Consider the following 12,112-nt stretch of genomic DNA (forward strand, 5'->3'; position numbering starts at 1 on the left):
CCCCCAGACTGGAATGCAGTGGCATCACTGCAGTCTTCAACTTCTAGACTCAAGTCATCCTTCCATCTCAGCCTCCTGGGTAGCTAGGACCACAGGAACAAACCACCATATGCAACTGACTTTTAAAAAAATTTTTTATAGAGATGGGGTTTCACTATGCTGACCAGACTAGTCAGAGCATGACATTGTTTTTAGGTCTTATGTAGACACACATGGGTCTAACAGACAGGACTAACTATACCAGATTATACTTGCCACTTCTTTCTGTGTCAGTATATTTTTTGTCCTGAGCATGCAATTTGAAAGGGGAGGACCAAAACACTTTTACTACATTTACTCCAAGCTATTTCTTGGCTCCTCTTGACATATTTCAGTTGGTTAGTGACTATCTTAACAAAAACCTGTAACATCCCTTCCTAAACATCTTAATTGGTTAAGAGCATCTGTTGTTTGCCACCAGCAGTCACTTTAAGTCATTGATCAAAGCAGTTTGCACATCAGCACAATCTGATATCAGTTTCCTTTTTCAACCAGCTGGGCTTAAGAAGCAATCTTGAAGACAGCCCAATTCAAGGAGAACCAAGTGCAATGCTCTGCATGACAGTGATCTACCATGGAAGGAAGAACTGCAGGATTTATAGGAGGTGGAGAGAAAGAACCGAATTGCCATGAGAAAGTACTTGAACTGTTCTGTGACTCACAAATCATACTTATGAGCACTTACTGCAAGGGCAAACTCCAACAGCAAGCTGGATGGCACACGCTTTCTCCCAAGCGCCCAAGAATTCTGCATTTCCATCAGAGCCAACTGTGAGCACTCTGCCTTACTGCACTGATGGCTCCGGTCACCAGCGCAAGCTGACGTCCAGTATGTTAAATGCTGGCTTGAAGGGACCCTGAGAAAGCCTTTGGGAGTTCCAAATTTTCAGTCAAAGAGAAAAATATCCTTTCCATTTTTAACATAAAAAGAAAAGAATTACTCAACAAGTTTTAGGCGAGCAACTGTACTATGTAGCATGAGAAAATAAAACACTGGGAAGAAACAGGAACACTCATATATTTCATACAGACCCCTTTAATGTTCTCAGGAAGAAACTTAGGCACTCACCAAGGACTGTAAACAAAAATAAAATCCTAAGCCCCTCGTTGCCTGAACAGTACCTGGCTGGCTGAACAGTACCCTCTTAGCCAAGGGGACTCCGGAGAAAACTTAAAAACTGAGTTCCTGGCCATGACAGGACAAGAGGTCAGACACAACGCAATATACCCTCTCCCCTTTGCAATTTAGACACAACTGATCAACATTAATATGAAAACAGATATCAGAAGACTGAGAGAACAAAGTTTTTGTGGCAATAACAAATGACAAACAGGACCTAAGGCCATGCCAGGCAAGGGGGTTAATTCACACTCTTAAAAAATAAACTCAGCTGGGTTTGGTGGCTCAGTTGTAATCCCAGCACTCTGAGGGGTTGAGGCGAGAGGATTGCCTGAGCCTAACGGGTTTGAGACCAGCCCGGGCAACTTGTTGAGACCTTGTCTCTACAATAAATAAATAAAAAACTAGCCGGGCATGGTAGCATTTGCCTGTAGTTCTGGCTACTTGGAAGGCTGAGGTGGAAGGATCGCCAGAGTCCGGCAGGTCAACAGTGGGATGGCTGTGAGTATGCCACGGCACTCCAGCCCGGGCGACAGAGTGAGACTCGAAATCAAAATCAAAATAATAATAATTTTTAAAACTCTATTTTAATTGCCACCAGGTTTTTCTTTTTCTCTAGCAGCACAAAAGCACTGGCCTGGAGACAAGCAGTATTAAAATAATTTGCAGCTCATCTGGCTCACAGGCACTGACCAACTGACCTCCTGTTCCATAAGCCATAACTACAGCTTTAACTGAACAAGAGATGATTTCAATAACTTTCTCCTGATAAGACCACCTCTTTAGTTAGGTGTATTCCTAGTCGGTTTTTTGTTTTGGATGGCTTGATAGCTAAATAGCCGCAAAGATGGAAATAGCAGATGTTAGGACATCAAAAAGGGGGGAGATATGCAAGGGGGTAGAATTCAAAAGTGACCTATGGGGCACAATATTCACTCTCTGGTGAACGGGCCACCTGAGACACAATCCCAACACTACACAATATGTCCATGTAACAAAAAAGCATGTGTACCCCTGAATCTAAAAAAAAAAAAAAAAGACCACCAACTGACTTTAAGCTGGTTCTGGTAGGTTTACAGAGGCTGTGCACTTGAGTGTCTTTGTGTCCTAAAAAGACACATAAGATCTAATTGTAATACAATTAACTAAATGTTTAGTCTCCACTCCAAGGTGAACAGGTATAATATGCATGTTTGTGCTGTAGGCATGTGGCAGACCATCTTCATGAATATTAATAGCCCCTCCTATAATCTGTTGAATATGTAGGTATATCCAACTCATTCAGCATAAAGCTCCTACCCCACTCCTTACATGACATCTCTCTTGTCTTTGCCAGAGGTTAAGCCTGTAGGATGGCCACCTAGTAGGGTGTAACCCTTTACCAAAAAAAAATAAGGCTCTCCTTAAAAAATTTATAGATCTTGTGACTTTTCAGTAAACAGAACTTAACTATAGCAAGCATGCTTTCATTTTTATGCTACTAGGCGTGTCTCTTTCTTAATGGATAATCCAGGCTATAATTTATAAGAGACAAACCCTGCAGTTAGAGATAGATAGAGACTGACAAGAACTTGAAAGGATTTTAGAAGCCAAAGGATAAAAGCCTTTTAGGGACAGTTACTGAAAAGCGAAAACACTGTAAAAATGATTATGCATATATGATGATGGCTTTTGGTTTCTATGCCACGTCTTAAATCTTTTCTTTCCATCTTTATTTCAATATTTCATTTCAATTATTTGGCTGATGAGTTTTACTATATTAAGATGTAAACTTCAGGGTAGTGACATGCCAGCTAATGAAATGTAGACAACCAGTGTAAAAGTTAAAGCCATAAGAGGCCAAGAACTGGCTCTCTGGAATGTGATCCAGAGTCTTCCACACATTTGCACTGACCTGTGAAAAGGCACCTCAACTACTTTGTCAGTCCACAACCACAGAAGATGAACAAGACTCTAAAGGCCATGATGTATAATTACCACGTCAAAAAGTAACACACCCTTTTAGTAGGCAGCTTCTACAATCCCAAACAGACCTGTTTTTGTGCTAGAATAGAGACCATTCATTTTGATAAATGAGGCATAAAATCAGTCTGGATAATCAAGTTCTAAGGTTTAATAATTTAAAAGCTAGTGAAAAAAGAAACCAGTGAAAATAGGTGAGATTTTTTTTTTTTTTTTTGAGTTGGAGTCTCACTCTGTCGCCCAGACTGGAGTGCAGTGGCCGTTCCCGGCCAACCGCAGCTTTGACCTGCTGGGCTCCGGTGATCCTTCCGCCTCAGCCTTCCAAGTAGCTGAAACTACAGGTGCTTGCTACCACGGCTGGCTAATTTTTGATTTATTGTAGAGATAAGGTCTCGCCAAGTTGCCCAGGCGGGTCTCGAACCCGTGGGCTCAGACAATCCACTCACCTCAGCCTCGCAAAGACGCGGGATTACAGGCTGAGTCACTGAGCCCGGTTTAGGTGAGATATTTAATACAAAATATGAACTACAGACCAAACATCTAGAATCCTCAATCACGTATTTTCTCTCATGACTACATGCATCAGTGTTATTTTAAGACTAAGAAAGTGTGTCAAATTGTTATTGAAAACAATTTTTACAGAGCTAAAGATGTTTAAAATTTCAGTCACTGTTTGTATTTAGGATCTTTCCTTTAAGATGTCCAAGGTATTTGACAGAACGTATTTTTCTTAAATTTACCTGCTCTGTATAGATGAAAGCACATTATTATCTTCTTATCTGAGCAGAGCTATGATAGAGTACATAATTCATAACAAAGATTACGTAAATCAGGGCCAATTTAGAAAAGAAAACATGCACACATGGAAAATTACTCCTAGATCACAATTCTTTTTTTTTTGAGTTGGAGTCTAACTGTCGCCCAGATTGGAGTGCAGTGGCCGCTCCCAGCCACCACAGCCTCAACCTGCTGGGCTCTGGCGATCCTTCCACCTCAGCCTTCCATATAGCTGGAACTACAGGTGCGCACTACCACACCCGGCTAATTTTTTGATTTATTGTAGAGATGAGGTCTTGCTTGCCCAGGCGGGTCTCAAACCCGCGGGCTCAGGCAATCCACTCAACCTCAGCCTCCCAAGGCGTGGGATTACAGGCTGAGCCACCGAGCCCGGCTTAGATCACAATTCTTGAGGATCTAGTTTGGGGCTTGACTTGTGGCAGAAAATCACATAATCTATGTAAGTAAACAGTTGGAAAGAAAGGCTAGTATACTATGCCACACAAAAACAGAACTGAACAAAATTATCTATTTGGCTTTGATGAATAATGCCATTTTATTACTAATTCTACCACGTTCTGTCTAGTTCTGAAAGGAGACTTAGAAACGTTAATTTTAGGATATATCTTTTAAAATGAATGAATGCTTTTATGAGAGAATAAAGTAGGCTGGAGAACAAAGACAAAAGACTTGAGGATGAGATGTGATCCACATCCATATTTTAGTTTATGATAATAGGTAAAGCAGCCAAGTTCTCCCTCAGGGGAAAACAATCTTGCCAACTATTTATTGTTGCTCACACTTTTGGCAACTGAATTAAAACAGATAGACTGGAGAAAAGAAGAAGAGCTTCTCTTCTCCACACCATGGACAGGCAATCTCTCAACGAGAGGGTCACTAGAAGGGAGGCAGCTTAAAATTAGGAGGGACTTCTCTTTGAACTGCCAAGAGTCTTGGCTTACAAAGAGGCTTAGTAAGAAGATGCCCAAGCAGACGAACAAAAGTAGGACAAGCAATGAAGAGACAAAATTTCTGGAGCTGGTCACAAGGCAGACAACAGGGAAATCAAGTTAGAACCATGAGGCAGACTAGCTGCTGACAAGCAGTCAGTCCCATTTTTCAACAGCTCTGTGCAAAGTCTGGATCTGTGAGCTCACTTTGTGAGCTCTGATTCACCAAATCCTAGATGGAGGTAGAGGGACATACAGCATCAAAATACTAGCAACGTGCTAGGACTCCTGATAATCTTGTCATCAAGAGTTCTCTCATCCTCTCTCACAGGATTTGGATGCATGACCTTATGATGTTTTCCTACAAGTATAGGAAAGAACGGCATTAGGAATCGGGAAGAACATCACCAGTAGGGCAAAGTAAAAAAATCCTGTATTTGAAAAGGACATGTATTTGAATCCCTGTGCAACTTCTGTGGAAATTCATAGCCTCCAATTTTACAGTTTCCCCATCAGTTAAGGCTCCACTTGCCCTTGCTATTTTCACAAGACTGTCATGAATCCCCTGTCTCATGGCCAGAGGAAAACCATGTTTTCCTAGACATGAGCAAATTCTCAGGAATGTACTCTCTCCTGGTCTCTTCAGACTCTGGCTTCCTGTGTTCTTAGGTGCTTTCTCTGCTCTGTGTGAGGTGATGCCAGACACCAAACTCTGCCTCTTGACCAGTTTCCCAAATAGGGCACTCAAGTCTAGCCTTTTCAGACCTTTACTATCACTGAGTATTGTAGTCACGAGTTGGGATCGCACTGCAGAAGGCTGTGACACTGTGTGAATTTACTCCCTCTGTCTCCCTTCCTCCCACCTCTTTTCACCCCCTCCTCTCCTGAACTAGCTTTCTACTTCTAGGATGCTGAGGAACTGCCTCCTCTGAAGCCTCAGCACTGGCCAATCACCAAGCCTGGGGACAGAGACTCATTCTCTACCCTAAGCACTTATCGAATTATTTTCCCAGTTAAAACAATTCTCTCTTTCAGAAAATTCTGGCACCAGCTGTTAAAGCCCTCACATTTTCTCCACTTCCTCACGTAACTTTGCAGGGCCGCGATACAGGGAAATTAAAAGAACATAACAAAGTGCCAGCATAATGCCTTGAACACAGTAGACACGAAACAACTAGTGGCTGCTATACAGTGATGATGACCCAGAGACCAATCACTTCCTAAGGGAGAACCTTGGACTTTGGCCGGGTAATTGACAACATACGATCAACAGCTAAGAAGGATTCAATCTTCCTCCAAGAGCCCACAATAATCATGATAGACAACAGACTTCACTGACTTGGTCCAGTAATGTCTCTGTCCCCTTCCAAACACATAGTCACAACATAGAGCTAAACAGACAATAGCACAGGTACAACGTTGTAACACTCTTTTCCGATCATTCCAATCTATGAGAGAGAAATGCTGAAGTATTGCTTCCACCAATCCTTCTGGAAAGCTGTTGCTGAGAATTTTAGATTTCCTTCTTTTATTTGGATGAAGTTTGTTTTATGTTAAAGCACAAAGCTTTTCTCCTCTACGGCAACTCTTAGCAGGACAAAAAACGCTCCCTCCATCTCAAAGCCCGAAACATACAGACTGTACTTAATAGACTGTACATTATGATGATGATGAAGTTGTTCTTCCTCAGGAATTCCCATGGGCTTGGCCTCTGGCATTCCTGCCAACAGAATTTGGCTGGTAGAATGCATGCTCTCTCTAAAGCTCAGCTGGTTATGACTGCATTGGGCTAACAGCACAGCAGGTTCAGGCATCTGGCCAGGATCCCTAGCCCAAGTGGTAAGGTGCCTTAGACCTATGCTAGACAGTCGTGTTTCTAGACATTTAGGAGCCATTTTCCCTCCAAATGCCAAGATGCTGGAAGGGAGAATTCTGCACACACAAATATAAACACACAGAAGGCAGTTGACAGACAGGCCTAACTCCAGGGCAGCAATGATGAATGCAATAATGTATACACAAACTGCAGGATTAACAACTGCCAATTGCCACTGTTTAAAGGGTAAATGAACAGAAACCTGAATGCAATCAAGTAAACAAATGTTGGTTCTAGACCCTCTGTCCAACCCTGGAAGATGTTTTAATATTAGCCACAGCCTAAATAGAATTTTAGGTAATATCTGATGAGAAAAAGTGAGGCTATATATAGTCAATTCAGGAAAGGTCAAATTTAGAGGCAGTATTAAGGTCTTTCTGGGCTATTATAAAAGAGGCTCAAACTCTTAGGACTTGAATAAGAACTACATCTCTGGGAAAAAAAGATGACACAAAATGCTTTTTATTCCAAGTTCATTCCCAAAATTTCACGCATATCACTGAAGTGAAACTAAAAGCACCAAGGTTTTCATCCACGGTTCTATTTTTGTTCTGTTTTGTTTTTAAAGAGGGAGACCTATAAAATTAGTGTCTTATTCAGATCTGTGCTGAGTTACCCTCAGTGAATCCTCTAACAAGGGACAATTACTTAGATCTGCCAGTAAAGAAAAATACTGTATAAAAGCAGAACAAAAGGTTAGACTTTAATTCAGTTAGACTTTAATTTAGATAATTAGCTTAACTAAATATTTCTCTCAGATGCAAATTCAATCACTCACCTTCCTCAAAGTTGGCATTCTTCTGTCTCACCAGAACACGAAAGTTTTCAGCAGGATTCACACTTCCAACCTGGAATATACCCACAGACAATAAGCCTACAGGTATTTCTCATTTTGTTAGCACCCCAGGCAACATAAGATGGCTTCAAGTAAAAAGTCCATTCTTATAAACTAAAACCAAAGACAAAGAGAAGTCCTTTTCATTCATTTTCATTTCCAGGGCTCCACTAAAAGCTAGCAGATTCTAGTGGTCAAATAGCTGCCTTCTATACTTTCCCTCGTCTTTCTTTATGCAAGCCGATTTCTTTCCAAAGGGATCAAAAAAGTATTACAACCCAAGCCACTAGCCAGCTCAGCTTGTGGAGGCTGCTTGTACATCCTCACACCCAATCAATTAGAAAGGGGAAGATTCTGCAGTATGAGGTCAGTTCCGAATATATTTGCCCCACTAACAGGAGAAATACACTTAATGTTTGACTCAGTGAACTGCATGTGGGACTGCATGTGACCCTTTGGCATTGAAGTTCTGTTAGAATATACAAGCATTCCCAAGCTCGACATGTCCTCAAAAAGTGAAAGCAGATTATGTACAAAGATTTACTGTAGTGCTAGGTGGGAACGTTTTCAAGATGAAATTCTTTGCCACACTGTACAGCACTTTCTGATTATACCTAAGTCTTCAATCTGCTGGTTCCAACCCTATCAGGGGATAAGCATCACTCAGCTCATATGAGAGAAAACAATGTGATACCAAAGTGTACTAAAATTTTCAGTGTGCTCTGGAATACCAAGCAGAAAAGTTCTCAGAATAAACAAGATGGTGATTTTTTTCTTTACTATATAAAACATCTCAATGAAATCCAAATCATTTTTCAGACATTCAATTTTTCTGAGAGAATTTCAGTTTGAGATAGGAATAAAGGTATGTCCTTTATTCCCTATCTTTCCCAGTATATGTTGCTAATAAGTTATTGCATAATTTTTAAGATCCATTGATTTAAACCAATGCTGTTAACCCTGTATTTTCAAGTTCCAAAAACCTTCTCATTAAATAAAGATCTCAAGTGTCAAAAGATACTTGATTTGGAGAAGCCCTGAGCTTGTGAATTCTGTTCTAAAATCATACTTTAAAAAATAAATAGGAGAGGCATACAAACTCCAATTTGATAGACTTGAGGCTTTAGACCCATATCATTAGCCCCTACTTACCCTATCATTTTGACCCATAAAAAACTGTAACAAGAAGTCAACAACCAAATCTCTAACAAAAAAATCTCAACACTGAGGTGTTCTGTGTTCTATAGATTATGACATAGAGCTTACATGTCATACAGATAATTCTATAGATAACTCAGGACAATAATTACTTAAAAAAAGAAGTATGGGGTGGGTCAATATGGTTTATATAGAGAAAGGACCAGAGAACGTGATCATGGTCTTATTTGAAAGTGGTATGAACAGACTGACAAAATATGATGCAAGTTCCCCAAGCCCCAGACTTCCTGGAAATAAGAAGGCACACTGGGAAGGTTCTGCTTACACAGGTGACGTTGCCTTCAGCCAGGCTGGAGACACTAAAGCGGGCATCCCCTTCCTCAGTCTTGCATTTTTTAGCAGTGGGTCCATCTTCATGGCTAGAAAAGAAAGAAAGGTTTTGGGGTTATTTTTTTCCATAAAACAATACAAAATCAGAACTGCTGTTGTGAAAAGTTTAAACTTATTTTCCATGCATCAAAAATACCCAGCTGCATTTAGACCTCTTTTACACGCAACCTGCCTCCATTTCCTAGTACAGGGCTCCTGACAGCCTGACTTTAAGCAGCCTGGCGTTGTTTCACGGCAGTATAGAAATCAGAATTAGCAGTCACATCACAAAGTCCTTGCAAAAGATGAAACTGTAAGCACAGGTAATAGAAACTTAACATTTAAGAAAGAAAACCATCTACCCTTCAGATATTATTTGCAAATCCCTGTCTCTGAATTGATAGCTATTAGCTTTCCATGTACACAGAAGACCTTGGTGTCCAATAACCTATCTTCTCCATCATGTGTGTGAGAACTTGATAAGTTTCTACTTAGAACTGTTAAAACTTATTAGACAATCCTTAATTAAATATACAAGAGATTCTTCTTAAAGGATTCTTAAATTATATTAAAAAAAACTGTTTAACTTGTTCTCTTATAAACCTAATTCTGTTTGGGGTAATATGCTAACAGAGACCAACAGCATCTGCATGCTAAGGGAAGGATGACTCTGAGAAAGTACATCAAACACTTGGCCTCAAGTAATATGCTGGCTTTAATAGCGTGCCTTAAAGTCAGCAGGTCAGTTAATTGCAAAGGAGAAGAAAATCAGATCCAAAGACTCTGACCATCATCTCCCTTATGCTGCAGAACATAAAGATATGAAGATTTTTCTCCCAGAGAAATAAGCAACCTGTGGTAAAAGCAACCATCCATAAATGGCTGAATTACTGATACATCAAGAGTCCTGACATGAAAAATTTAAAAAAAAAGTCCAAATGATGAGAAATTAGTAACCAGGATCTAGTATATTTTTTAAATTAATTTATTTTAATTATCAACAAAAATCTAAATATTTACCATGTGCAACAGGTTTTAAAATATGTATACGCTGTAGAATGACTAAGTCGCACTCAATATATACACTGCTTCACATACTTATTTTTTTGTGTTACCAACACTTACAATCTCTCAGTGAATTTCAAGACTAATATCTTGACATGTGCTGTATTTTTGTTCAAAAGTCCAACCTTCAGACAACGACGCTTGAAGAAGTTATCTTAAAAATGAGACTAAATAAATAAGTAATAAAAATAAAATGAAGCAAAGAAAAATAAAGCATAAACTGGCTTCAATCATATTTCAATAATAAATCTCCTCTTACAGGCGAGTAAAAGAATTATTCATCACAGCTGTACACATAATGAATTAAGTTTTATTATTTGACATATTTCTTATTCACCACTAATCGTTTTCCCTTTGAGAAGTAGAGAAGTATAGAAGAGGTAAGCAGAAGACAGGATGGGAACCAGGAAAACTAAAGGGGCTAACTTATCCAAAGCTCTGTCCTTGCAAAGAGAACAAAAAATAAGCCATAAAACCTTGAGGGCACAATGGAAGAAAAACGCACAAACTTCCAAGGAAGAAAGAGATTCTATTAGATGTTGAATCTGTTTAAAATAAAAGGTCATAACCAGCCATTTAGTTAACCTTTGTCAGTTCTTCCCAAATTGTGCCTGACACAGAGGTTCACACCTGTAATCTCAGCACTTTGGGAGGTGGAGGTTGAGAGGACTGAGAGGATTGCCTGAGACCAAGGGTTCAAGACCAGCCCAGGCAACTTGGCGAGACGTTTTCTCTACAATAAAATCAAGAAAAATTAACCAGGCATGGTGGTGCACGCATGTAGTTCCAGTACTTGGAAGGCTGAGGCAGGTAGATCTCCTGAGCCCAGCAAGACAAGGCTGCAGCGGCCACGAGCGTACAACTGCATTCCAGCCTGGGCAACAGAATAAGACCCTCTCTCTCTCTCTCTCACACACACACACAAAAGTAGTTGTACTTGTACACACTGGTAAGTAGTGAGATATGGAGCTAGAAAATATATAAATCAGAGCAAAAAAAGTATGAAGAAAGAAAATGGTTTTCTCTAGGTAGCTGGATTATGGATTGATGCTTCTTTTCTTTCTGCTTATCTGGGTATTCTCATTTTTGTAAGAGTTTGACCTTATGGTGAAGACACTGGGAGGCCACTAAAGCAAAAGTTTTAATCAGAGGTCCAAATATGATGTCAAGTTATTTGTGAATTACTTGAAATTATGTTCAAGATTTCAAAACTTGGTGTGGTAGGGCATTTTTCTGGGAAGAGGGCTCAGTTTTTCTATTAAATGGTTCTACCACACACACACACACAAAAAATATTATCATTGCTTTAAAGAATTTTAAGGAAGAGTGATGTGACCAGATGTGTTTTTTAAAAAGTTACTCAGATAGCAGGATGGACTGGAAAGGGATAAGACAAAGAAGGAATATCAGTAGAGATTTACCTCCGTGAAGCAGGCTAAAATGAGAAGGCCTACATGACACTAATATTTCCTTTTTTTTTTTTTTGGAGTTGGAGTCTCACTCTGTCGCCCAGGTTGGAGTGTGGTGGCATACTCACGGCCACCCCAGCATCGACCTGCTGGGCTCCCGCGATCCTTCTGCCTCAGACTTCCAAGTAGCCAGAACTACAGACATGTGCTACCATACCCAGCTAATTTTATTTATTTATTTATTGTAGAGATGAAGTCTCACCAAGTTGCTGGGCTGGTCTTGCAAGGTCAGGCAATCCACTCGCCTCAGCCTCCCAAAGTGCTGGGATAACAGGCTGAGCTACCAAGTCTACCAATATTTCTTTTTAATGCTGGCCAGGCTCGGTGGCTCAGCCTGTAATGCAGCACTTTGGGAGGCCGAGGTGAGTGAACTGCCTGAGCCCGCGGTTTCAAGACCTGCCTGGGAAACTTGACGAGACTTCATCTCTACAATAAATAAAAAAAAAAACTAGCCGGGCATGGTAGTGCACACCTGTAGTTCCAGCTACTTGG

At 40.3% G+C, this 12,112-nt stretch overlaps 1 protein-coding gene across 1 annotated transcript in view; it reads right to left on the reverse strand.

Annotated features, from left to right (window-relative positions):
- The window catches only part of XRCC5 (X-ray repair cross complementing 5), a 93,995-nt gene that overhangs the window by 32,959 nt on the left and 48,924 nt on the right, over positions 1–12,112 (reverse strand). Inside the window, exons 15-16 of the mRNA XM_008055557.2 lie at positions 9,043–9,136; positions 7,503–7,572 (exon numbers count right to left, since the gene is read on the reverse strand). Of these exons, the coding sequence (XP_008053748.2) occupies positions 7,503–7,572; positions 9,043–9,136 (164 nt within the window). The remainder of the gene's footprint in view (positions 1–7,502; positions 7,573–9,042; positions 9,137–12,112) is intronic.

Source organism: Carlito syrichta, unplaced genomic scaffold (genome assembly GCF_000164805.1).
Source record: "Carlito syrichta isolate Samal-C Ts95f unplaced genomic scaffold, Tarsius_syrichta-2.0.1 Scaffold301884, whole genome shotgun sequence".
In the NCBI taxonomy this organism is placed as follows: Eukaryota; Metazoa; Chordata; class Mammalia; order Primates; family Tarsiidae; genus Carlito; species Carlito syrichta.